The sequence below is a fragment of the Staurois parvus genome, unplaced genomic scaffold (genome assembly GCF_062004578.1).
Source record: "Staurois parvus isolate SC_StPar_1 unplaced genomic scaffold, SC_StPar_1.0 ptg000122l, whole genome shotgun sequence".
NCBI lineage: Eukaryota > Metazoa > Chordata > Amphibia > Anura > Ranidae > Staurois > Staurois parvus.
The window spans coordinates 1012077-1038879 of NW_028317918.1; the positions used below are offsets into that span (position 1 = coordinate 1012077).

General features: G+C 39.5%; 1 protein-coding gene across 11 annotated transcripts in view; it reads left to right on the forward strand.

The window, feature by feature from the left end:
* BLTP1 (bridge-like lipid transfer protein family member 1) overlaps positions 1-26803 on the forward strand; it is a 478785-nt gene that overhangs the window by 172120 nt on the left and 279862 nt on the right. For all 11 annotated transcript variants that reach the window (XM_089672161.1, XM_089672163.1, XM_089672166.1 and 8 more), the window contains exons 13-17: positions 2776-2867; positions 5071-5188; positions 6344-6499; positions 11905-12002; positions 13332-13510. In XM_089672161.1, the coding sequence (XP_089528287.1) occupies positions 2776-2867; positions 5071-5188; positions 6344-6499; positions 11905-12002; positions 13332-13510 (643 nt within the window). The remainder of the gene's footprint in view (positions 1-2775; positions 2868-5070; positions 5189-6343; positions 6500-11904; positions 12003-13331; positions 13511-26803) is intronic.

The window sequence follows — 26803 nt, forward strand, 5'->3', positions numbered from 1 at the left end:
TTTGCAAAGGTGAGGAGTACAAAGAAAAATGCATGGTGCCTACAGTGAAACATGGTGGCAGTGTCCTTCTGCATGAGTGCTGACGGTGTCAGGGAGCTGCACTTCATTGATGGTATTATGAATTCAGAGATGTACTGGTCTATATTGAAAGAGAAGATGCTACCATCGCTTCGTGCCATTGGTTGTCGTGTACTTTTCCAACATGGCAATGATCCAAAACACACAATGATCCAAAACACACAGGGCCACTGTTGCATTTCTGAAGAAAAACAGGGTGAAAGTGATTTGGTGGCCAAGTGTGTCTCCTGATCTGAACCCAATCGAACACCTATGGGAAATTCTGAAGAGACAAATTGAGATTCACTCTCTATCCAGCATCCAGGCTCTAAAAGAGGTCATTCTTGAAGAATGGAAAAAGATAGATGTTGCAATATGTCGCCAACTTGTTCATTCCATGTCTGGAAGACTTGGTGCTGTCCTTACAAATCATGGAGGTCATACAAAATACTAGGTGTAGTAGTTTTTGTTGTGGGGTGTATTCATTTTTGCATCAACTAATTTGAGTAAAATTGAAGATTTTGTAATCTAAGGTATGTTATTAACCTTATGTTCTTTGAGATATTTATTAAAAATTTCAAAAGGAGGGTACTCCTTTATGGTGAATACTGTATATCGTGAACTACCACGGGTAGACCATAGGAAGGTGGGGACACTATTGCCCTTTTTGTGGCGTACAGTAAAGTTTCTTCCTTTGGGTAAGAGCCCTGGGTGGCTTTTTAGGGGTTTTCTAGAAACAATTTTGTCACTCAGTCTCAATTTTGAATACTGTTTTTAATGTGGTGTCAAGGGAATGTCCTTTCCTCGGTAGACTCAGGAATCCCATATTGCCCTAACTCCGAAGGAGAAAAAGTATCTGACACAGTGCTTGAGCTATAGGCCAATATGATTGATTAATGTTGACTTGAAGATCTGCAATCTTATATTCTGATACTTTATAATATATATTACGTGAGCTTTGTGCCCTGCTGGGAAGCACAAGATAGACAATTTATACAATCAAGACATTCTTATAGCGTATACTCATAGACATAAGGCTTCCATTATGCTTATAATCCTTAGATATGGAAAAGGCCTTTGTTCACCTGGATTGGTGATTTTTGGAAGCTACTTTGGTACAAATATGTCGGCTGGTTGAATTTATTAAAAAAAAATAATGGCATTGTATTCAACTCTAACAGCTAGAATCAAGATGAATGGAGTATTGTCTGATGTAGTGAATACATTGAATGGCACATGGCAGGGGGGTTGTCAGCTGTCGCAATATTGACTAGGGGTAAATCAGAGGGGGGCGTAGGGTTACCACATGTAGAATTGTATTATAAAAACTGCAATATTTGTGCAAATTGTTGATTGGTTTCACCATCACGAAACTAAGCACTGGGTGTCCATATAGATCTTGTTTTCTCCAATTTATTGGATAGCATTTCCATAGATTAGACAGCCCTTTTGCACTTTTTAAACACTAATTACATCCCTTGACTGCCACACTTATGAAAATTTGGGATCTGACGATAAGTAGGCATAGGATTTTGTAAATACTTCGCTGATTAACTTTGATTATGGGTAACCCTGCATTCCCTCCAGGTCTCCATGTAACCCTTTTTTTTTTTTAAAAGTGGTCTTCCACATTCCATTTGTCAATTAGGCAGGCTGCTTGCCCCTTGGGCCTTGGACCCCTAAATGATATATTGCCACAGAGCTCTCAATTTTTGGGAAGGTGGTATCGATATTTTCAACTGAAACATTTTATATGTATCTTGTTCCTCAGGAAGATTTATCAAGGGAACTATGTCTGCTGGAATTCATATGCCTAGGACAAACAGATTATTCCCATGTTTTATCTCAAATATATAATATATTACTTTCATCAGGACCTCATTCTCGGCCAGTGATGTTCCCAATTGTGTCTGATAGATGTTGGTGGTGTGGTGGGGAAGTAGTCACTATGTTACATATCTGATGGAAATGCCCACTAATTGGGTCATATTGGAGTACTATATTTAAGCTGTCATTGAATCACGGGTATGACGTCACCATAGACTCCGGCAACAGTGCTGTTTTCCATGTTCCCTGGATCAGTGGCATTTGCTAAAAGGGGGGCTGAAGCTATTTTAATTGCAGCTAGCAGAGTGCTGATCCCTTGACATTGGAAAATAGCCAAAATTCTTAGTGCCAGAGAATGGGTAAATAAACTTAATAAGGTAATGAGGATGAAAGAGTTGACAACGAGCCTACAGGAAAGATAACCAAAAACTTTGGTACACTTGGAAGGAATTCTCTAGATCAGAGAGACTGAGAGACAATGATACTTGGTATACTTAGAGCAAGGTTTTGGATGGTTTGGGTTTGGGTTTCCCTTTTTTGTGTGTGTCTTTTTTTTTTTTTGTGGTGTGGATTTTGTACCTAGAATGGAAGGGTTAAAAAAATAGAGAGCTATATAGAGTTGAAGAGCGAAACATGCAACATCAATAGGCATTATCTATAGAGCGATTTTTAAATGTAGAAAACTTGAGGGTAACTATGAAAGTCAGTTGGAAATATTGTATGATTGGATAATAAGGATTTTGTTTTAAATATGGAATTATGAGAATTAAAATGAATAAAAATATATAAATAAAAAAAAACTGGCAGAAATTCCCACTCTGTCTTTTGGTTGTTATTGTCATTTTCTTTTCATCAATTTTTTTTTTCCTTCTTGTTAAATATTATGTATAGGTTACTCTCCAACAATTAAAGGACAGTTGTTACATGTTGATACCACAACTAGTATGCAGTTTCGGTCGCTTCTTGAAGCTGAAATGCTTGCAGTAAGTTTTAATTAGATTTAAATATTTGTATTTTATTGTTACTGTATATATTTATCTCTTTTTCCATCTAGTTTCATAAGCGGTATGGGAAGGAACAAAGTTGCTTAGGAGGCTTTCCATTTTAGGTTAAGAGGAATTACAGTCATTGTTACAAAAAAATAAAAGTCAGCATCTGCAAATACTGTAGCTGCTGACTTTTAATAAACGGACACTTACCAGCCCTGGAGTTTTGCGTCCCCTTCACCTAGGCTGGTTCTTCGCCAGTCTTGGATTCCACGGCACTGCCATCTTGACTGTCGGAAGCCAGCTGTGGCTTTCTGCTGTTTTACAGCTGACCTCCCCCCCATGCATGTGCGAGACGCGCCATTTTTCAGACTGCTTCTACAGCCTCCTGTGACATGTCCCATGTCCCAAATGTTTGCAATTCTAGGTGAGCAATGCAGAGGTGGGAGCAGGAACCTGTCAGAAATAGGTACCCGCTCCCCTCCAAAAAAAACCTAACAATAATAGTAGAGGGATCGCAGTGGGCTTCAATATTTCCTTTTCTGATGATCTGGCTAGATGAGAGCCCTTGGAGAGCTGTACCCAGCTGGGTTTGAATCATTTGGTTAATCCAGTGGAGTTTTCAGTGGTGCTCTGTGTTGATCTGGGTCTTTTTCAATAGTAGTAGAGGGGCGAGGAGGAAGAGGATGAGCGGAACTTTCACTTTTAGGTAAAGTTCCGCTTTAAGTAGTTTGGCAACCTATGTGTTCCTTGTACGAAACATCTTTGTTCCTTCATGTTAGGAGAGACCAGTTAAAGTGAGTAGGTAATCATATCTGGATGCTCATTTTAGGAGGTTTCATTTGAATGTGTTTCAAGCACACATAGAAAGTAATGTGTTTTAGCGAAGTCTGTGGTGGGACAGTAACACATACTTACTAGCTTTCTGTGTGTGTGGTATGGAGAATGGTGTAGCAAGCATATGGCGCCGCTCAAAACTGGACAAGACACAATCACCCTGCCGGCAAGGAAGAGAGGCGCAGCATCCCACATTGTACCAGAAACTAAGCAGAGTGCAGCGCTTGAGCGGTGTCCATCCTCTCTCCCTGCACACTGGTATGGAGAATGGTTTTGTGTGAATGTCCCAGTAATATAAAACTAAAATTTTAAAGACAAGAACTCCGCTTGGGATTTTAAGAAGAAAATATTCATTATAATATGTTTATTGTACAAAATTTAAAAAACATTCTTTTGGGGCTATTTTGTCTCAAACTGAAGACAATGTTTGTTTTAGCAGTTATGTGAATTCTAGATTCACTATATTTTCTTCCCGTGCAAATGTTTGTAAATCTTACAAATGCTAAAGCAGTTGTAAAGGCATATTTGTTTATAATTAAAATAATAAATATGTTATACTTACCCCCTCTGTACAGTGGACACAGAGCGGCCCCTTACCGCTTCTTTTGGAGCCCCCCCCACTGGCTCTGTCTGCTCCTCTTCTTCTTCTCTATGTGTCAACATAGCATGATGCTTGCTACATGAGCACTCTTGTGGGCGTGCTCCCCCACTCCCTCCTTGCAGGATATGATTGACAGCAATATCCAATGGCTCCCTCTTCTGCCTCTGTGTCCTGTGAATACAGGAAGAGAGAGCAGCACTGCTGCAGATGGGCACAGCACTGGATCGAATAAGGAGCTAGGCAAGTATTTACGGAGGGGTTGATCATGGAAGGTTTTTTTAACTTAATGTTGAGAATACATTAATGTTAAAACGAAAAAAAAAAAAAAAACCTTATGCCTTTATAACCACTTTAAAGGCTTGATCACACAATGTGCAGAGACTTTTGTTTTCTGCAACTGAAAAATGCAGGTCTCTGCAAGGGCGCACAGAAAGCATTTTTGTATGTGGGCTGTTCACACATCAAGGCTTGTCAGTGTATGTAAATATGTACTCATACATGCATAAAACACATATAAACAATCTCAGGACTTCAACTGTGCACTTTTTCCATGATTTTTTATGCGTGTATAGTGTGAATGAGCCATGAAGAATCTTGTACACAAGAATGATAGTCTATGCCATAGTTAATGCTAATGAGTTAGATAATCAAAGATTGTGACCAGTGATTAATGTTCAAGACTTGCATACCAACAATGTTCTAGCTAGTTTATTTTTTTTACAGCTGTTTATTTTAGTGTGCATCTTGTTTCTCTCCCCTTAGTTTCATATTAATGCTAGCTACCCTCGGGTGTGGAATATGCCCCAAACATGGCAGTGTGAACTTGAAGTGTACAAAGCAACATACCACTTTATATTTGCTCAAAAGGGATTTTTCACAGGTAAGTAACATGATTTTGGCATAGCATTACCAAGGTCACAGATTTTTGTTTAGATAGTCTGTTTTTACCATTTCTGTAAAGTTGCATCTGATGTGAATAAAGTGGGTAGTCTTTAACCCACTTCCCACTTTGGTTGTTATTAAATTTCTATTTAAAAATGTCAGGGAATCTACTTGAAACCAGTGTATGCTTTAGTTTCTCTAAGAATCTATATTGAATTTTAAGTTTTTCTTGCCATGCTATATATTTTCTGAACATTCATGACAGCTTGTTGGGAACATACCTATCACTGAAAAGCTCATATTGTTTCTGACTTTCTTAAAAGCAAAATATTTCAATCTAGTAATTTCCATAGTTCCTAGAGTAAACTCTCATTTCGAGTTGACAGTAGTATGACAAGAGAATTCGCCTTTAGCTGATGAATTTATATTGTGAGATTTTTCTGGCAATGTTTTCCTTTCTCTTGTTTTTTTTTTTTTTTTTTTTTTTTTTGTGTGTTTTTATGCTGTTATTATAGGCCCTCTATTTCCTAACAATGAGAGCAGCAGAAGATGTTGGTCCTGTCAAAATCAATAAAAACAATTATCAAGAAAATTACTGATTGGTTAAGGAACTTTGGCTTTTTACAATTGTTAAATATACAGATTGCAAGGACTGGATAGTACTAGATCTGTCATCCTTACATTGTTTTAGTGGGGGGGGTTTGGGGGCATGCAACATGTGCGAGTAAGGACTGGGGTCCAGGATTTTCTCCAGCAGTTACCTCACTAGGATATCATGTCCACATGTCTACAATTCAGACAAGTTTTGCTTTCAGAAGGTACGTGTGAGACCTGTTTCCTATACTGCAAAAAAAAACTGCCTATCTTACTTGTACGGTACAGGATATAAGCAAAGTATTCCTAGGCTCTGGCTATAGGCCCTGCTGTTTCTTGCAGGCAGAATAGCAATGCATTTGGCAAATTATTTCATTGAATGCTGTCATGCTTATATTTATTTTTTGATGAAACATCTCCCAAATAGGTAGTCTTTCAGCAGCTGCATATTTAAAAAATACATATGCTTTCTGAACAGAAGACTTTGAGCTTTCATTCTTAAGGTGTATCGGCTCGCAATTACATTTGGTTTTACAATTTGTTTCTGGTTCTACTTTAGATCTAATACAAGACTGGTCTAGTGACAATGCACCAGATTTATTTTCCTTTGTCCCATATACTTGGAACCTAAAGATAATGTTTCATCAGTTTGAGATGATCTGGGCAGCAAATCAGCACAACTGGATTGATTGCTCAACTAAGCAGCAAGAAAATGGTAACATATTATTTTTTCTCCATTTGTCATAATAGCCTTACATTCAGAGCTCATTCACACATAGTGCAGTGATCTGCATTTTTCTGCACTGGATCAACGCAGGTCATTGATAGGGTACATAGAAAATAATTAATACTAAATTGCAGCAGGTAGACATGTAGCATTTTACAGAAGCACTCTGAAAGGCACTGCATGTCCCTGCTTGGCAGCACAGCTCGCCTTGTTGCTGTGTGGAGACATGAGTGAAGTGTCATTTTGTGCCACTTCCAATAACCACTTTAGGATTCTTTTTGTTTACATGTGAATTTCAGTATTTTTTGCTAGAAAATTACTTAGAACCCCCAAGCATTATATATTGTTTAAAGCAGTGGCCCTAGAGAATAAAATGGTGGGTGGGTTTTTCTTTATGTCACACGGAATTTGCACAGTGGTTTTACATTTTGTGGGGGAAAATATACACAATTTTAAAGCAAAAAAACACAATATAATACCCATTGTATGGTAAAATATAAAAGATTATGTTAAATAGATACCAAACATGTCACGCTTTAAAATTGTGCATGTCTGTGCAACAGTGTCAAACTATGTTATTATCCATAGTTGACACTTAAAAAGCCTTTTGCAAGTTACCACTTTAGATTTATACAGGAGGTCTGGTGCTTGAATTATTGCTCTTGATCTGACATTCACGATGATACCTCTCATGTGTGGTTCAATTGCTGTTTACATATATGTACGAGACTGATGCATGCATTTGCCTTTGCACGCGAGCATGGGGATGGGGCGCCTAAACATTTTCTTTTTTACGCTGTTCCTTTAAATATTTTTTTAGTATCACTTTTATTGATATCACAGGGAATCCCCTGTGATAGAAATAGGCAGTGACAGGTCCTCTTTACTAATAGATCCCAGATCTCTCTTCTGCCCTTAAAGCTTAGTAGGAATTGATGCTTTTTTCAAGCCACTAATGATTTGTTTACAACCAATGAAACTGGAAGTGACTAAATGCTTGTCGCTTTAGGTTTCTTAGGTCATAGAGATGATCGGAGCCATTCTGATCCCTGATCAGCTCTATGGTTAGCTGATAGAACTGTTGGTTGCACACTTGGGTGTTCCGGTGGGATGGAAGAGCCGTGAAAGGCGGCGGGGGGGCACCCCCTCCACCACTTGTAAAAGCAATCCAGCAGCTGATTAACCGCATGGATTGCCTTTACAAGAAAGCTGACCACTGTCTGAAAAAAAAAAAGCTGCAGGCATCATCCCAGTATAACCACTCCAAGTCCAGTGACGTACCGGCAAGTCGCTGATCCGCAGGTGTTGCAGAGACACAAATGAACTGTTACTTTGTGCCACTTCCAATAAGATTAGAAAAAAAGAAAAATGAAAAAAATCTTCAATGTTGAACTCCATACACCACGGCAGTCTCACTGCACCTAACATAACAGCAGCCCACATGCTAAAACTAAGCATTTCAGCATGCAGTGCTGTGTGCAGAAGCCCTTAGCTGTTAAACTGACATATCTTTGGAGAGTGTTCTGTTCTTTGACATTTTTCATGATAATACAACTAATAGATACTTTTCCTTTTACAGTGCCTATAAAAAAGTAGTTACCTCCTTCGGAGTTTTTATTGTCATAGAACAGTAAACTACAGTGGATTTAACTTTTTTTTTTGATCAACAGAAACGTGCTCTTAAGGGCATGTTCACACCATGGTACAGAGACGTTAGTTTTTCTGCACTTGTCCTGCAAGGGCACAATGAAATAATTTGTTCTCTATGTGACTTGTTGACACCACAACACTAGTATCACATGCAGGAATCTGCAATGTGTATAAAACTCATTGAAGCTTGCATGTAAACTGATGTCTCTGCAAGTGAAATCTCCACGTCAGTTTCCATCAGTTTTCTGCATGTATGGTGTGAAAGAAGCCTAAATATTAAAGTCAAAACAGACCTTTATAAAGAGTTTCAAAATAATACAATGAAAAAATCCAAATTGACTGCATAAGAATACATTACCTTTAATAAGATACACCTTATATCTCATGCACATGGATGGTTTGGCCTGTCAGTGTCCAATCCTCGCATTTGCGTTTTTCCAGAATGCACAAGTGCAGCATTCAGCCCTGCTAGCAGCCTGTCAGATTTTTTTTCCAGGCTGAGCTACACCACAGTAAAACTCTGTACCAGTCATATGCATTTAGGGACTTATGTCATAGAGGCATGATTTCTGTGTTCATGTCATATGTCCCTGAATGCATACAACCCTAAACATAAGTACTGCTCAGTACACCTTACAGCCTCTGCATATTTCAGCTTGTCATAAGACTTTCCAGGCTGCTGATAGCAGGTCTGGAAGTTGCATCTGTGCCACCTGAGTGCCCAAAACACTGGCATTTGGCGCCTATGGGCCATAGTGCCTGTGTGCATGTAGCCTATATCAGCACCAGTACAACCAAGTAATTTACAAAATTACATAAGTAAACTGGAGATCACCGGTGATTGTACCATAAACGTACATTTATCTATAAAGTCCTTTGTTGAACAGGAATAGCATATCTTATGCAATGGAGCCCTCTGTACAACTCTGTGAAAAGGTGAATGAGAAGCACAAATCAGGGGATGTATACAATAAAATTCATGAATCGGTGAATATCTCTTGGAGTACAATTAGCTAAGTAATTGAGTATTAGAAAAAATATAAAAACAATATGCTTAATGCTGCGCTGCTAATGTTAAAATGCATATGATAATCAATCAAAAGGATGTCCACAAATGAAATAAAATAAAATCAGAACTGAATAAAAAAAAACACAGATGTGAATAATACAGCGCATACAACGATGTGTATAAATAATAAAATAGCATAATGTCTGTATTAATAAGTCCATGTGGTTAAAGCTATTACAGTGAACAAGATTTTTGTATCGAATATCATTCAAAATTCCATATGTTTTCTTGCGTGCTCATAACACCATCACCATCTCTTTAAGTGGTGCATTCGTTCAGCTTGTGCCACCTTGGTGCTCACAGAACTCTCACCATCAATAAACTTGAATGCGCTTGTAAGGGTTCATACACTGAAATTCCTTCACTCTATTGATCCTCCACCACTTTCTGACCACTAGCTGCCATCCTTCCTTCCTCCCAGTCTCTCGACCCAAATACAGGACCGGTCCCTTTTAAGAATCACTTAGGATCAAATTTCCTTCACTCATGTAAGGGAAACAGAGGGATCTCCAATAGTGCAGTATGTTCCAATACATGTATTTTATTAAACGTATTTCACTTACCTGTTTAAACTTGCGAAAAACTCCATTAAAATCACATATGGAGTAAACAACCACAGACCGCACTTCCGTGTGCGTCACTTCCGGTCCATGTCTGCCTACAGCCACGTCCTATGCGTTACATCACTTCTTCAGGAGTAAGACAGAAGGCAGAAAGATAGTCCTTATATAGTGTATGTTAATCCAATCTGTTGGTGGCTATTTTTGAAGTCATTAGGGATAACATTACAGTGGCCCTTTTTCATTAGTCTCAGGACATGTGTTGATTCAATCTACTGGTGCACATTTTATTGGCGTCACTATGAACTAGCCCTACGGCGGTCATTTTCATTTGATCATGGGACATGTGAGACCCTTGAAAGCCTTTGTCCTGGAACACAAAAGCTGTTAAAATAACTTGATAACTAATATTGTGGGAACTTTGATGCCAACTTTCATGCCAACAGTAGCTCACACTACATTATATTGCATATTTAATGTATTGTGGCACACTTAACTGAAGGCCGCGCAGAATTAATTTTTCACTTTTACATTAGAAAAAGTATGGCACAGCTGTAATTCTGAGAAGAACATGTCAAAAGTGAATAATTTGAGGAAGAGATTGATGAGAGAGGCCATATGACCACTGTAAGGAATTGTATATATCAACTGTAAGGAGTTATATGTCTCAAAGACTGGTGAAATGGACGACACTTTGTATACAGCTGTTGCTTAGGTGCTTCACCAGTCACAGCTTTATGGGATAGTGACTACAGAAAAGCTCTCCATGCTTGCCAGAAGGCATTTGTAAGCTTCTGAAAGCAGTTTTAAGAATGTTCTATGGTCCGATGAGTCCAAAAGAGAGCTGTTTGACCTTCAAAAATAACACCCCCCACCATGATGAATGGTGGTGGAAGCATTATAGCATAGGGATGTTTCTCTGCAGAAAGTTGCAGAAGGGCAGAGTGAATTCAGCAAAATACAGGGAATTTCTGGTGGAAAATCTAACGGTCTAAACAAAGGAAGAAGTCTAAACATCGTCCAGCAAGAAAATTACCCCATGAATCCAAAAGTACTCAGAAACGGCATAAAAGTAAAAATGTTATTTTATTTATTATTTATTTCAGGTACTTATATAGCGCCATTAATTTACACAGAGCTTTACATATATATTGTACATTCACATCAGTCCCTAACCCTCAAGGGGCATACAATCTAAGGTCCCTATCTCACATTTATACATACACACAGTAAGGCCAATTTAGACAGGATCCAATTAACCTACCAGCATGTCTTTGGAGTGTGGGAGGAAACCGGAGTACCCGGAGGAAACCCACGCAGGCACAGGGAGAACATGCAGGTGGTGCCGTGGTTGGGATTCGAACTGACGACCCTAGTACTGCCAGGCGGAAGTGCTAACCATTTAGCCACTGTGCTGCCCATTATTGTCCTTGAATGACCAAGTTAGAGTCCCGGTCTCACTCCAATGGGTATATTGCATCTGTAGGCTGTTCGCTTCCAATGGTCAGGCAACCTTTCACAACCAGATCAGGTTTGCAAATGGGAATTGGAAAAAATTGTTTCCAGATTTTTCCAGATGCGCAAAGCTGAAAACAAACTTTCCACACAGACTCAAGGCAGTAATGCTGTCACATGGGCATCTATTAAATCCAAACTTGAAAGGGGTGTATATTTATGCGGTCAGTTATTTATTTATTTTTTTAAATGTAATAATTGAAATCACTTTGTGGTCTATTTTCACTGCTATTCATTGTGCTATGACAGTAGAAAATAAAAACGGGGAGACAAATATTGTTGACACTGCATAGACAATAAATATATGCTGATTGTATGAAAACCAAAAAGGCATTAAATGTTGTTGTAAAACAGTTAGTTCTCATCATGTGCTGCTGACTTAGTATAATTGTCTGCACTGCCAGGAAAATTGTACCTATGTTTGCAGTTTGTTTAAGATTTTGTTTTATCCATGTTAAATCAATAACAAACAATAGCCGTTATAGTACACGTAGAATAATTTTTTTCCAAAGCTATTATTTTTTTGTTTTTAAGCACTAGAAACCTTTTGTATGGATTTTTTTTTACCTTTCATTTCATGCACTATTTTGTTCTTTTAGTATATCTTGCTGCCTGTGGAGAAACATTAAACATTGATTTTGCACTGCCATTTACGGATTTTGTACCAAGTACATGTAATACCAGGTTTTCACTTAAAGTAAGTGTCATTTTCTTTATTTTATTGTTCCAAGTTGTGACTGAACATTCTTTGCTCTGGTCTTCCTTACTGGACTTCCAATCACAAGAGGACAGTATAATTGCTGTTTTAATAGAACTATACAGTCCAATGCCAAGTAGTGTTTTTTTTGTCTTATTTGATATAATGGACATGTGTTTAATTTCTACCAATGTGCTTATTATTTTCATTCTCTTAGTTCTATACGGGAAACTGATAAACTAAATGGTATTACCACACAGAGTCTTTGTAGACTCCACGATAAATGATGCTGTTTGTTATTGGATATGTTGCCCTATGTGTCATTTGAGCAGAAAAACTTGCTCTTTTTGAAAACAAAGCTGTTCTGTAATGTTTATGTATTGATTATGTGTATACAATGTTTGACAGCTGGTTTCATATCTTTAATTTTCAAAATTACTAGCATGCTTTTATGCTCATTATGTACCTTAATTTTATGTGTAAGTTTTAGGCGGTATCTGTTTGTGGGGTGTAGCTAACACCAAAAACAAACATTTGATGTATTGCAGCTCACCAGACCTTAGACATAGTGATCGCATTATTTATTATTTTTTCCCCATTTATTTTCACCTGGTGATACTACCAGTAACACACTTCCTTCCCCTTGTTGTGTCAATACTTGCTCACCCTTATGTAGTTTTTAATTTCAAAATGGGAAAGGACTGAGGAAATCTTCCCCTCTCCCTTTAACCATAACAAAGGATGGAGTTCTCGAGTCATGGGGAAAACTAGGAAAAATTTACCTAACAAGAAGTCAACACAGACCGAGAGCATAGGAAGTTGTCAGCAGACACGTTTTTTTTTTGCACATACTGAACAAATTACAGCATATTGAAAAACCCTTTTGATGGTATATTTAACAGACTGACAGAGACCAAATAAGGGAAGTTCATTGTTAGTCTGCATACTCTTTCTTTATAGGCTGCTAGGTGCTGATGATAACATGGTAGGGAATAAAGCTGGCCATAGATGGTGCAATATTCTTTCCTGCAACCACAGTCCTTGTTGATAGGGGAATCCCTCCCGCGGAGCTATTGTGTTCTTCTGGCGGGGACGATGGTACAATAGCCGCTAGCAAAAAATCAGATGTAAAACCTGACAGGCTGGTTGTACCCAAGTTGATCTATCAACTTGGGTACATTCTGCATGCTTTTATATTTTTTACTTGTATGATCTAAATTTATTTCTAGATACTTACAGAAAACAAAAGGCAGCCATAAGGTGAAAATCATTGTAGGCTGCTTTGACTTTGTATAAATTGCTGAATTTACAATTATTATTTTATTTTAGGGAGGAGATGTGGATCTTCACTTGTTTTTACCTGACTGCCATCCCAGTAAATATGCTTTGCTTACATTGGCAAAAGATTGCCATCTGAACAAGACAAGCCCTGACTCATGCAGTTCTACCGAAAACCAGAGTGGCTTGAAACACTGCAAACCAAAATGGAGAAATGTAGCACGAGCAGAGTAAGCATCCAACTAGTATCTCTTTGGCTTGTTGGAAAGGCAATGTTAATGCTAAACAGACCACAAAACAGTCTTATGTGTACTAACCATGCATTATAACAGTACAACCTTATCACTTTAAAGGCAGCCTGCTATGAAAAAGTGTGTAAGCTATCCTGCTTCTTAAAATACTAGTTGTTTGCTTATCTTGTGGCTTCAGCATGTTCAGAATTACCAAAACAAGTAAGCATATCTTATGGCTTCAGCATATTCAGACTTACCACAAGAAGCATGCACACCAGGAGTTCTGGGTTCATTTTGACTTCACTTGCTCCATTCTTGTTCAGAGTCCGTTATTACGAGATTTTTGAAGCCATAGGGAAGCATGACAGCAAGACACATAGCTTTTTCAGAAAGAGGGCAACATTGGTTCCTTATGTATTTCTATCATCACAGATTGTTAAAACACCCAGTTATTCTCTATTTGTAACTGTATTTATCAAGATTGAGAGAGGACCTGAACAACCTTATAGAATGCTTTTGACACAGCAAAGCAAAAGAAACAGATCACATTGTGTTTCAAAGTGATCCAGGAGTGGTATGGCAAAGTCACAATTCACAAAATGTTGTAAACATTTTGGACATTTAGAAGAACAGAAAATGTGAACAGGGGTTGTCACACCTACATATGTGGGAATTAGTTTAAACAGCTATAGGTGATTGGGAGTAAAGTAGTAGTAGTTGCTAGGTTTAGGCCAATTAGGCAGTGCCATAATATCAGAAATGTGTTTACTGGTGTATTTAGAAACAATAATGTTGGGAGCAAGAAAGGGAAAATTGTTGAAAGAAATGTGTGGTTGGAGAGGAACTAAAAATCCTCCCTTATAAACAGAACTCTGTATGTGTTTGTGTGTGGGGGGGGGGGGCACTTGCGGGGTTAAAATTAAATGTACTGTGTCAAATCAGCAATGCTGAGATAAGAGGTGATATGGGGGGCAGCTAGGGCCAAGGTCAGGGAAAGGAAGCCGTCTACGAAAATATATTTTCATGGCAGCTGCTGCCTATAGTGGAGCCAGAGTATATATGTCTGTACTGGTATAGAGTATCAATTAAAATTGCTCTGGCTTCCTCCATTTGGGCTACCCTGCCAATCCTGTGTTTCCATTGAGAAAATGAAGTAGGGGATTAAGGTATCTGGCGTAATAGAGTGAGGGATTTTGCACCATTTTAGAAATCAGTTGACACAGTTTTTCAGACAATAAATAGAATTCCGGGGAATCATGTAAGAGATAATTCCCTGGGTCCATGGTGTGGAAACAAACCCTTCTCAGACCCAGAACACCAGCACACATAGAAAAATCCTCTTAAACTGCTCAGGTGTTCCGTAGCAGTGAGACAGTAACTTGTAGGCTGATTCTTGAATCTGAGTACTCACATAGGATGTGTGCTCAAATGCAGATTTTTTGCCATTGTTTATGAGAAAGTTGAAGGTTGAGATCTCTTTTACCCACCAGGCCACCAGAATGTGCATTGCACCTGTTCAGAAATCTTGTGAATCCCTAAGTGGCCTGCCAAGGGATGATCTTGACAGAACCTCAGGACGACAACCCAAACATTTTCTGGCACAAAAATGTGTTCATCTTTTTATAACAATCCATCTTTCCCCTGCAAGGTGACCCCAGGAGGACTGGGGAGAACCTGCAGAAGCTTGCCTTGACTGTGACAAGAGGTCAGTCTGTAACAACAGAAAGTTCCCTGCTGGCAAGATAGTGTCTGGTACCAGTGTGTCTCTAGGATCATCAAACATATGTGATAAAGCACCAGGCTTGACATTCTTTACCTGGGTCTGTAGTGATGTGGAAAGTGAACCTTGAGAAAAAGAGTGCCCATCGAGCTTGGCATGGCTTCAGGCGTTTTGCAGTTTTTAAATATTCGAGGCACTTATGGTCTGTAGTATCGAGTGAGCTGCTCCTTCCAGCAGATATCTGCACTCCTCCGGAGCTTCTTTAATCATGATGTGGGGGAGCTCCCGATCCCCCATATTATGATTCCTTTCTCCTGAGGTAAGTTTCCACTAGTAGAATGCTACTGAATGGATCAAGTCCTTGAGGCCTTGCTCTGAGACAAGACAGCCTCAACTGCATTTTCTGATGTATCTACTTCTAGAATATAAGGTAGCTTGGAATCTGGGTGACTCAGAACAGGAGCAGCGGTAAATAGCTTCTATGAAGTCTCAAAAGCAGCTTGTGCCTAAGCAGTCCAGCGGAATCGATTACCCTGCTTAGTGAGTTGTGTAATGGGTGTGAAAATGGCTGAGAAATTCTTGATGAACTTGTGGTAACCGTTGAATTCCCTTTTTATCTGTGGGAGCTGACCAGTCCAGTATTGAAGAAACCTTCTGCAGATCCATCTCAATTCTGTTAGTTGAAATGATCAAGCCCAGAAACTGAATAGTCCGCTGCACAAACTCACATTTTTCAGGCTTGGCATAAAGTCCATGATGGCGAAGTTAGCATATAACATTTTTAACATGTCCCCAGTATATTTCAAGTTATACAGAGACTGTCCAGATAGGCAATGACAAAGATATTTAGGAAGTCTCTGAAAATGTAATGAATGTAGTCCTGGAATGTGGCTGGTGCATTGCATAGCCCGAATGGCATGACCGAGTACTTAAAAAGGCCAAATCGAGTACAAGATGCAGTCTTCCACTTGTCGCCATCCGGACCAAATTATAGGCCCCCTCAAGTCCAATTTTGTGAAAATAGCTGCAGATCTAAGTCTTTGGAAAAGTTCAGGTATTAAGGGAAGGGGATAGGGGTTCTTTACTGTGATTTTGTTCAAGTCACGATAGTCCACACATTTTTCCCCACAAAAAATATCTTCACACTGACCAGTGAGATAGAAGGATGCATTAATCCCTTCTGAAGAATTTGTGGATATATTCCTTCAGCGTTCCTAGTTCACGTTCTGACAAGGGAAATATGTGTCCGAAGGGAATTTCAGCCCCAGGAAGGAGCTCAATGGGACAACCATAAGACCTGTTTGGGGGAAGAGTATCTGCCCCCCCTGTTTACTGAAAATGCCCAGGTACTCTGGTACTGCTTGGCATAGTTCAACACCCGGTCCATACACAGTAAAGTGGCAGGTTCGCAGAGATGATCCTGACATGCAGTGTTCCTGGGAACAAAAGTGAAGAGATTGTTTCCAAGTGTAATAGTTCCCGACGGTTGGTGGATGTGATTGTCAGTAATGGTGGGGTCACTTTAGTCACAAGTCCTGATTTTATGCAAGACCTATCAGCCAGGAATACAGTAAGTCCTTGTTCTTTAGTCTGAACCAGAATGTACTGCAAACGACAGATCGATGAAACAACTGCAACATACTGAATCAATACCTGCAGTCACCAATATGACTCCTCCTGGAAGGAAATGGGAAGAGCTATATGAGCTGAGCTGCAGACAAAGGTGACTGATTTGCCGAAGAGATGGAAAAACACTTACGCATCTTAGCTAGGCAGGTGTACACATAGTGACCAACCCCCCCACACAATATAGACAGAGATTGTTCTTCTGAGGTTAATGATGGACGTATCAGGCCATGTTGCATGGGTTCATGCGCCTCTGGTGCAGATGTATCAGAATTCCCATGTGTTGGGCTAGGATAAACTGGAATCTTAGACATCATCCATACAGGATGGGACTGCTACGTGAATCCTTCCAATCTGTGTTCACATAGGCGACGATTAGTCTGGATCTGTAGTGCAATTAAAGCTTCCTAAGAACTTGTCACACCGGCCCAAGCTACACTCACCAGCCACTTTATTAAGTATGCCTTGCTAATGCTAAGAAAATATCCTCCACACACTTACACCACCACCACTAGCCTGAACTGTTGATACAAGGCAGGATGGATCCATGCTTTCATGTTGTTTACACCAAATTCTTCCCCTACCATCTAAATGTTGCAGCAACCAGTCTGCCCATTCTCCTCTGACCTCAACAAGGCATTTTCCTCCACACAGCTGCCGCTCACTGGATATTTTCTTTTTTTTGGACCATTCTCTGTAAACCCTAGAGATGGTTGTGCGTGAAAATCCTATTAGATCAGCAGTTTTTTAAATACTCAGACCAGCCCATCTGGCAGAAACCATGCCACATTCAAAGTCACTTAAATCCCCTTTCTTTCCCATTCTGATGTTCGGTTTGAACTTAAGCAAGTCGTCTTCACCACGTCTAGATGCCTAAAGGCATTGAGTTGCTTTCATGTGACTGGCTGATTAGCAATTTGTTTTACCAAGCAATTGAACAGGTGTACCTAAAAAAGTGGCTGGTGAGTGTAGTTCATCCTTGAGACCCTCTGAAAGACTGTAGCGGAATTGATGTTGCAGGGCTGAGTCATTCAAGCTAGTATCCACAGTCCAGCGTCTAAGGTCGATAACATAGTCCTCGACCGCACTTTGGCCTTGCTGGAGTGCATGGAGAGCTGCCTTGACAGTGGCAGTCTGCTGCAGGTCAGCAAACATCTTAACCATAGCATCGAAGAAAGAGGACATGGTATTCAGGTGTGTGTTATTTTCCTTTAGTAATTGATAAGCCCAGGTCTGGGGTTCACCTTGGATTAAGGAAATGATGAACCCCACCTTAGTAGATTCCAAGGAAAAAGTCTTTGGCTGCAGAGTAAAGTAGAGTTCACATGCATTGCGAAATGCTCTGAACTTACTCTGGTCACTGGAGAACCTTTCAGGTGTCAGAACTCAAGGTTCAGGGGGTAGCATCATAACTGCAGGGCTGTCAGGAGTCTCAGTTTGAGCAGCAGCTGTTGAAGAGGTGGAAGCAGAGGTGGTCGCCGATGTGGCCAGGGACTGTACACGTTCTTTTAGAAGAACATACTTCTCCATTAGGGTCTTAACTGCTTGCATGAGGGCTGCAAGATGCTGACAGATCTCATTCATTGGAGAGGATCCTCTTCTGGCTCAGACATGGCTGTTTGGTACTGTCACGTACCTGGTCTGTGCCAATCTGCCCTACTAGTTGACGGCATGCGCATATGTATGCATCTGGAAACTCCATCTACTGCATGTTATGGGCAAGCCTTCCCTAACAGTATTCTTTTATACTAATTAATATGCATCCACTGTTACTCAGAAGCTGAACTTGAATTATATTTTTCTGCTGTTGACTTTCCACAGCCAATACTCAATGACCAAAGCCCCGTTGACTATAGTAGAAATTAGGGACGCGATCTCTACTCTCACCCCTAATAAATCTTCCAGATTAGATTATGATACTTGGATACTCCCAAATTCAATGAGAGAGGCTCTGATAATATAATAAAACCAGGAAAGGACCCCACAGTGTTTGAATTGTATCACCCTATCTCACTCATTTATAACCGATGTGAAAATCCTATCAAAAGCCTTGACCTTGAGACTTAAAAAAAAAATAATTATAGGGGGTTTGATAGATTCTGACCCGGTAGAATTTGTACCTAAGAGGTCCATGAATATATGAAGACTAGTTACTAACTTACAACATCCTTACTGACACCCCCTGAAGGCTAGGCCGTTATCTCCATAGACACCCACAGAGCCTTCAACAATGTTAGTGGCCCCACCTTCTTTTTGTCATCCTCTTATTCGGACTTGGCCCCAACTTCCTAAAATGGGTGACTCTATTGTACACTCCCCCTTGGGCACAAATCAGGGTCAATACCAGTATGTCTGAACCAATAAATATTGATCGAGGTATACAGCAGGGCTGCCCGCTATCACCTACACTATTTTCTTTAGCTATGGAGTCACTTGCACCACTACTCCACAGTTTGATGGCTATAAAGGGCATCAAAATAAACTCACTAGAGTAACGCATATCTCTTCATGCAGATGATACCTGGATTTATGTGGATTATGCAAATCAGTTCCTATTTCACTTACTAAACCTCAAATTTGAGAAATTCCTAATGTTCCCTGTAGACATGGAGACTATAGCACATCTGCAAGTTGTGCACCAATTTAAATACTTAGGTGTTATTGTTCAAACCCCTATTTGTCGCTGTGTTGAGAACAATCTCCTACCTCTCCTCGATCTCTTCCGGGAGAAACTTAAAATATAGGTGCCTTTGCCTTTGGATTCCATGGGTAGGTGCGTCCAAATAAAGATACTGTTTCTAGCTATATTATTATATTTTAGTAAACTCACAATGCACTATAGCCCAAAAGTACATCAAACAAATGCCATTTGCTCCTTATTCATATGGAACAATAAAACTCCCAGATTTTCCCTTATGGCTCTTCAGGTACTTGCTGAACAGGCAGGCCTCACGTTTCCGTTTCCATTTATACTATCTCGCAGCTCAACTAATTCTGCCACATGAATGACTCATACTTAGCCATGAAAACACCTGTACACCAACAGAGGCAGCAATTTTGTCTTCACTTGAATCCCTACATAATTCTATTTGTCGGCAAACTACTGGGTTCATATCGGGTACATCCATTAAAAATTCCACCTTTAAGATTCTATGATATATTAAAGTATATTATTCCATTACCTGGGCCTCTGACCTTAATAACCCCATCTGGGGTAATTCTTTGTGCCTTACATTCCTCACAGTACCCAGTGTGGGATTTTGGTCCTCCAAAGACCTCAAATTCTTGTATCAACTGTTTCATTAGGGTAAAATAAAAGATTTATCTGTAGTTTAAGCAGAATTCAATGTTCCTGTGAAACATTTATCTTCATTTGTACAGGCTAACCACAGCCAATTTAATTCCCCAACAGTGTCACTTCAACAAACCCCCTTGGAAAAATGCCTACTGTCATCTCATGAGTTCAAATTGGTTTCTCGATAGTATTAGGAACTTCTCAGTGCTAAATTGTTATCTCCCCAAATTCAATCCAAATGCCATGAAATTAACCCTCAATTGTCTGAGGAAGGTTGAGACGAGGTTGAGAAAACCCATATGATGTTGGTCATTTCATCTAGAGCTAGATTTACACAACTTAAACTGTACCACCAGACATACTATACACTCTTAACATTTGTATAAGCTAAAAATTAGACAGAATATGCTTTTTCTTCATGCTTTTGTCAATGTAGCCTGGATGCAGACTTCTTCCATGCTTTTTATGGTTGTGCCTCTGGATACAACTGTTTTGGTCACAAATATGTAGCCTCCTTGAATCAGCCTGGGTCTCCCAAATGTTGTATGTCTTAAAGTGTGCCTGTTGGGGTTTGTGAAGGACCTCCCAGTTTGCTCCTATGCTAAAAACTGTTGTGAATATTTTACTTCTATGCAAAAAAAAATTATAATGATAACCTGGAAGTGGTCTTTTCCACTAACTCTCTTATAATGGAAACAACTGAAATAATGCAGCTGTCTCATTATACCAACTAACTTTTACTACTAGAGGTTATCTGAAAAAAATGTAATAATATTTGGGGGCTTCGGACCCCATTCCTTCTTACTGTCTGACCTATCTGTATTGTTTGTAGATATTTCTTACTGTACTACGTTATCATTGTACCTTTCAAACTTTAATTTACGTAGCCTGGGTTCTGTGATAATTGTACAGGTGGTGCTTCTCAGGACACATACTTTGTTAGTGGTTTAATTACTTTATTGTACGTTTGCTTGTATTTGAATTAATAAGCAATGATAAAATTAATTGTAAATATGACAACATAAGGATAGAATATTGCACATATATCTGCCATTTACTGCTAAAAGAGCAGGTATGTTAAAGTGTTACTAAACCCAGGACCCTGCATTCACTATATCTGGTCTCCCACAGTGCACAGAACATAGAAATGCAATTATTTTAGTAAATATAAACTGCTTAATACCTTTTCTCATCAGCAGTTGGAAGCAGTCTTGTGACTTCTATCATTGTTCAGCAGAGTACTGGTTAAAACTTGTAGGAGGAGTTTTCTTTTTGCGGTGGGAGGATGCAGAACCCCTGTCCTCTGGAGAATGCTGTTTGACCCTGTGCTGATCACATGCACTCGCCCAAGATAAAAAAAAACCTCTCTAGCAATACACACCAAACTGAGCATTTGCAGAGTGACCACACAATATGTCTTAGGAGATAAGAGGGGGACACTGGAAGAAGGGGAGGATCAGAGAAGACAGGTTCAAACAGCCTTTTCACACAATGCAGAGGATTAACCCCTTAGGTTCCACAGTGAGTATAACAAGTATGCTTTACTGCATATATAGCATGATTTTACTGTTGTGGGTTTAGTAACACTTTAATGTCTAAAAAAGGAATGCCATATGCTTACCATCAGAAAGGGAAGCTATGCTGAAGGTGGTTCAGGAGCAATGAATTGATGCAAATATTCAGAGCAGCGGATTTTGGTAAAGTGGATATTAAAGTTTAATAGATGACCAGACATTATAAACTCCAGTATGAGCTAAGTTATTCTACAAAAGCTGCAGTTAAGCATTCCTGGTTGCCTGCCGTAGTTCCCCTAATGAGCATATGCCTGAAGGATTATAATTATAGGATAAAATGATGGGGATAGAATCTAGGACAACATGTTGAGCGGAAAACCAATAGTGTGTAGGACCTCTTTCATGTAATACAAAGTTACTCTGTCAAAGGCCTTCTCCTCGTTGGTGAACAGAAGAAGGCCCTCGACTCAAATGCGTCTGGTGGACCAGATTTAGAATTATTATCCCAAACTTCACTCTCTGGGACGAAGTCTATTTGATCCATACTAGTGAGAGATGGTGGAGGAAACGGTTGGTCAGGATCTTCACAATCATTTTTAGGTCAGTATTCAGGAAGGAAATAGGAATGTAGCTTGAACATGCAGTGGGATCTTTTCTTTCTGTTTTTTTTAAATATAATCTATAATTAAGATGTTTAACATTTTTAATGACTTAGACATATGACAGTGAGCCCTGGTTCACACTGATGCATTTTCTAATGTGGTTCAGATCACATTAAATTGCATGACAAGTAAAATAACATGAGTTTCTATTGAGCCCATTCACATGCACTCAGTGCGTCTGCAATCCAATTTTGAAAAGGGTCCTGTGAGTTTTGTGCATTGCAGTGTGATTCTGAGGTCTATAGACTTCAGTGGGATCACTTTCATATCGCTTATCTGTCCTATTGTCATACGAATTCAAGTATGTTTTCTACCCTAGTATTTGGTCTCCTCACACAGCAGAGAAAAAGTAGCTGTATCCAGATCATGTCCAAATCATTACAGAATCACACTGAAAAACAAATAGAAATCACACTGTATCACTGTGAGCCTAGGCTTAATAAAAAGGTTTTCTCAGAGCAAACACATTGGAAGGTGTTCTGCTATGTCATGTTATTCATTTAGTAACAATAACGATAATAATTGATACTTGGCAGGTCTAAATGTCCAAAGTGCATAGAAGAACTACACCAATAAAGCTTTTAAGCTACTAATGAGAGTATTCCATGTTATTTTTGATCTTCGCGAGTCTTTTTGTGCCAGTGTTTTATAGTAAAGAGAAGGTAAAGAGAATAAAAAAAAATAGATAGCAATAAACATTTGAGTGGAAAGGATTAACTCTCTATCAGGTTACATTAGCAACATGAATACTACCATTCTGAGAGCAATAAGAAAGAAAAACCATCAACAGAAAATTGGAGACCATTGATTCTTCCTTTAGGTTGCAGACCGATTTTTCAACAGTTAATTACAATTTTTATGCTTCCTTGCAATTAACTATATGGGTGGGTATGAAGTTGTGAGACTCCTATGTGTTAAACCTGTCTGACTCTCCAAAAGTAGTGGTTGCAATGTTGGACTAATTTGTGTAGTATCTGATACCATGATGTAGTGGATTTAGGTGGCCCATATCTTATATCTTTCACATACAGTTAGGTCTATATATATTTGGACACAGGCACAAATTTAGATTTTTCAGGTATTTACCAAAAACATATTCAAGCTATAGTTCTATAATGGATATGGGCTGAAAGTGCACACTCTGGGGTATTTATATCCAAATTGAAGGAAGGGTTTAGGAATTACAGCTCTTAAGAGTAGCCACCCCCCCTTTTTCAAGGGACCAAAAGTACTTGGACAATTGAATCAAATGCTGTTTCATGGCCCAGTGTGGGCTACTCCTTCGTTATTTCTTCATCAATTAAGCACGTTAAAGGTCTGAGCTCAGCAACATAAAAAGGCATGGACGTCCACGACAGACAACAGTGGTGGATGATTGCAGGATCCTCTCTATGGTAAAGAAAAACCCATTCACAACATCCAGACAAGTGAATGACACTCTCCAGGAGGTGGGCATATCATTGTCAAAGTCTAAATCAAGAGAAGACTTCACGAGAGCACAAGGTGCAAACCATTCATAAGCCTGAAGAATAGAAAAGCCAGATTAGACTTTGCCATAAAACATCTGGGAAAGCATTATTTGGACCTTTGAAACTAATATTAACCACTTCCAGTCTGAACACTTTTACCCCCTTCCTGTCCAGGTCAATTTTCAGTTTTCAGCGCTATCACACTTTGAATGACAATTGCGCGGTCATGCAACACTGTACCCATATGAATTTTTTAGCATTTTTTTGAGACAGATAAAGCTTTATTTTGGTGGTATTTATTCACCACTGGGATTTTTATTTTTTTTGCTATGTAAATGAAAAAGTCCAAAAATTTTGCAAATAGTATTTCATCATAAATCGTGGCCAAAATTTATTCCGTTTATCTTTTTAGTATAAAAAAAAAAAAATAACCCAAATTAATTTATAACCAAAAATTAAAATTTTTTAACTTTTTTTTACATTTTTTTGTTTTTTTTATATTGTTTTTTTTGTTTTTTTTTAAATACTGTCACCCTAGCAGTACAGTGTCACCATGGTGACACTGTACTACTTGTGGGGGGTGATGAAGGTTTTTTTTTTTTTTTTACATGGATTGCTTTTACACCCATAAAGGCTGTAAAGGCAATCATTTCTCCCTCTCTCTAGCTGCATTCTTGCAGCCATTGAGAACTACTGTGTGAACTGTGATTGGTCACAGCTTGTAACATGGTACAAGGCTGTTGTGAATAGCCTTGTACCATGTGACCTCTGTGCTCATTCACAGATTTCACACGTAGTAAGCAATGATGTCAGGAATGACATCTTGCTTACTACTCTGCATGTGATCACTGATTGGCCAATCAGTGATCACATGATCGGGACCTCACACAGAGGTCCCGTCCGACGATCAGTGTTCCACTGTGTCCGGAGGACACAGCAGGCAACGGATCGCGGTGCTGCGCACTCCCACTGATCCCGTCCGACGATCAGTGTTCCACTGTGTCCGGAGGACACAGCAGGCAACGGATCGCGGTGCTGCGCACTCCCAGGGAACGCGCACAAGCAGGGTGCGGGGAGGCAGTTTATAAACGGCCACCCGACCCTGCACTGCCACTGTCCGGCCGAGGTGGTTATTCTGTACCTGAATGACGGGAAGAAAAAAGTGTGGAGAAGGCTTGGAACAGGTCATTATCCAAAGCATACAACATCATCTGTAAAACATGGTGGAGGCAGTGTGATGACATGGACATGTATGGCTTCCAATGGCACTGGGTCTTTGGTGTATATTGATGTGACAGAAGACAGAAGCAGCCGGATGAATTCTGCAGTGTTTAGAGATATACTGTCAGCCCACATTCATCCTAATGCAGCAAAGTTGATTGGACGGCACTTCACAGTACAGATGGACAATGATAGAAAACACACTGCGAGTCAGTCACCTGATCTCAACCCAATTGAGCATGCATTTCACTTGCTGAAGGCAAAACTAAAGGCAGAAAGACCCACAAAAAAAGAACAACTGAAGACAGCTGCAGTTACAGCCTGGCAAAGCATCAGGAAGGAGGAAACCCAGTCTTTGGTAATGTCCATGGATTACAGACTTCATGCAGTCATTGCCAGTAAAGAATTCTCAACAAAATATTAAAAATGAACATTTTATTTATGATTATATTAATTTGTCCATTTACATTTGAATCCCTGAAAATGGAGAGACTGTGTATAAAAACGATTGCAGTTCCTAAAATTTGTACTTGATGTTTATGTTCAAGCCCTGAATTAAAGCTGAAAGTCTACACTTCAAATTCATTTGGATTGTTTAGTTTGAATTTATTCTGGTGGCATACAGAACCAAAAGTATGAAAATTTTGCCTGTGTCCAAATATATATAGATCTAACTGTATACCCTTACAAGTGGTCAGCCATTCTTCTAAGACCATGATTCCTATTACATTCTAATTCAGTCCTTTCTGTTAGGCATGTGTGTCCCTTCAAAAGAAATTAGCACAAAATGTTTAGATGTGTTATGAAGATGTAGAAAAAAAACACATGGTTTGTAGTGGCTAATCGCAATAGTAGGAACATACAGGTGAAACTTGAAAAATTAGAATATCGTACAAAAGTTAATTTATTTCAGCAATGCAACTTAAAAGGTGAAACTAATATATGAGATAGACTCATTACATGCAAAGCAAGATAGTTCAAGCCGTGTTTGTCATAATTGTGATGAATATGGCTTACAGCTCATGAAAACCGCAAACCCACAATCTCAGAAAATTAGAATATTACATGCAATCAATAAAATAAGGATTGTACATAGAACAATATCGGACCTCTGAAAAGTATAAGCATGCATATGTACTTAGTACTTGGTTTGGACCCCTTTTGCAGCAATTACTGCCTCAATGCGGCGTGGCATGGAAGCTATCAACCTGTGGCACAGCTGAGGTGTTATGGAAGACCAGGATGCTTCAATAGCGGCCTTGAGCTGTTCTGCATTGTTTGGTCTCATGTCTGTCATCTTTCTCTTGGCAATGCCCCATAGATTCTCTATGGGGATCAAGTCAGGCGAGTTTGCTGGCCAATCAAGCACAGTAATCCCACAGTCATTGAACCAGGTTTTGGTGCTTTTGGCAGTGTGGGCAGGTGCCAAGTCCTGCTGGAAAATGAAGTCGGCATCCCCATAAAGCTCATCCGTGGAAGGAAGCATGAAGTGCTCCAAAGTCTCCTGGTAGACGGCTGCTTTGACCCTGGATTTAATGAAGCACAGTGGACCAACACCAGCAGATGACATGGCTCCCCAAATCAACACAGACTGTGGAAACTTCACACTGGACTTCAAGCATCTTGCAGTATGTGCCTCTCCATTCTTCCTCCATACTCTGGGTCCTTGGTTTCCAAATGAGATGCAAAAGTTGCTCTCATCAGAAAAGAGGACTTTGGACCACTGAGCAACAGACCAGGTCTGTTTTTCTTCTTTGTTTGTTGTTCAGGAGCAGCTTGACAA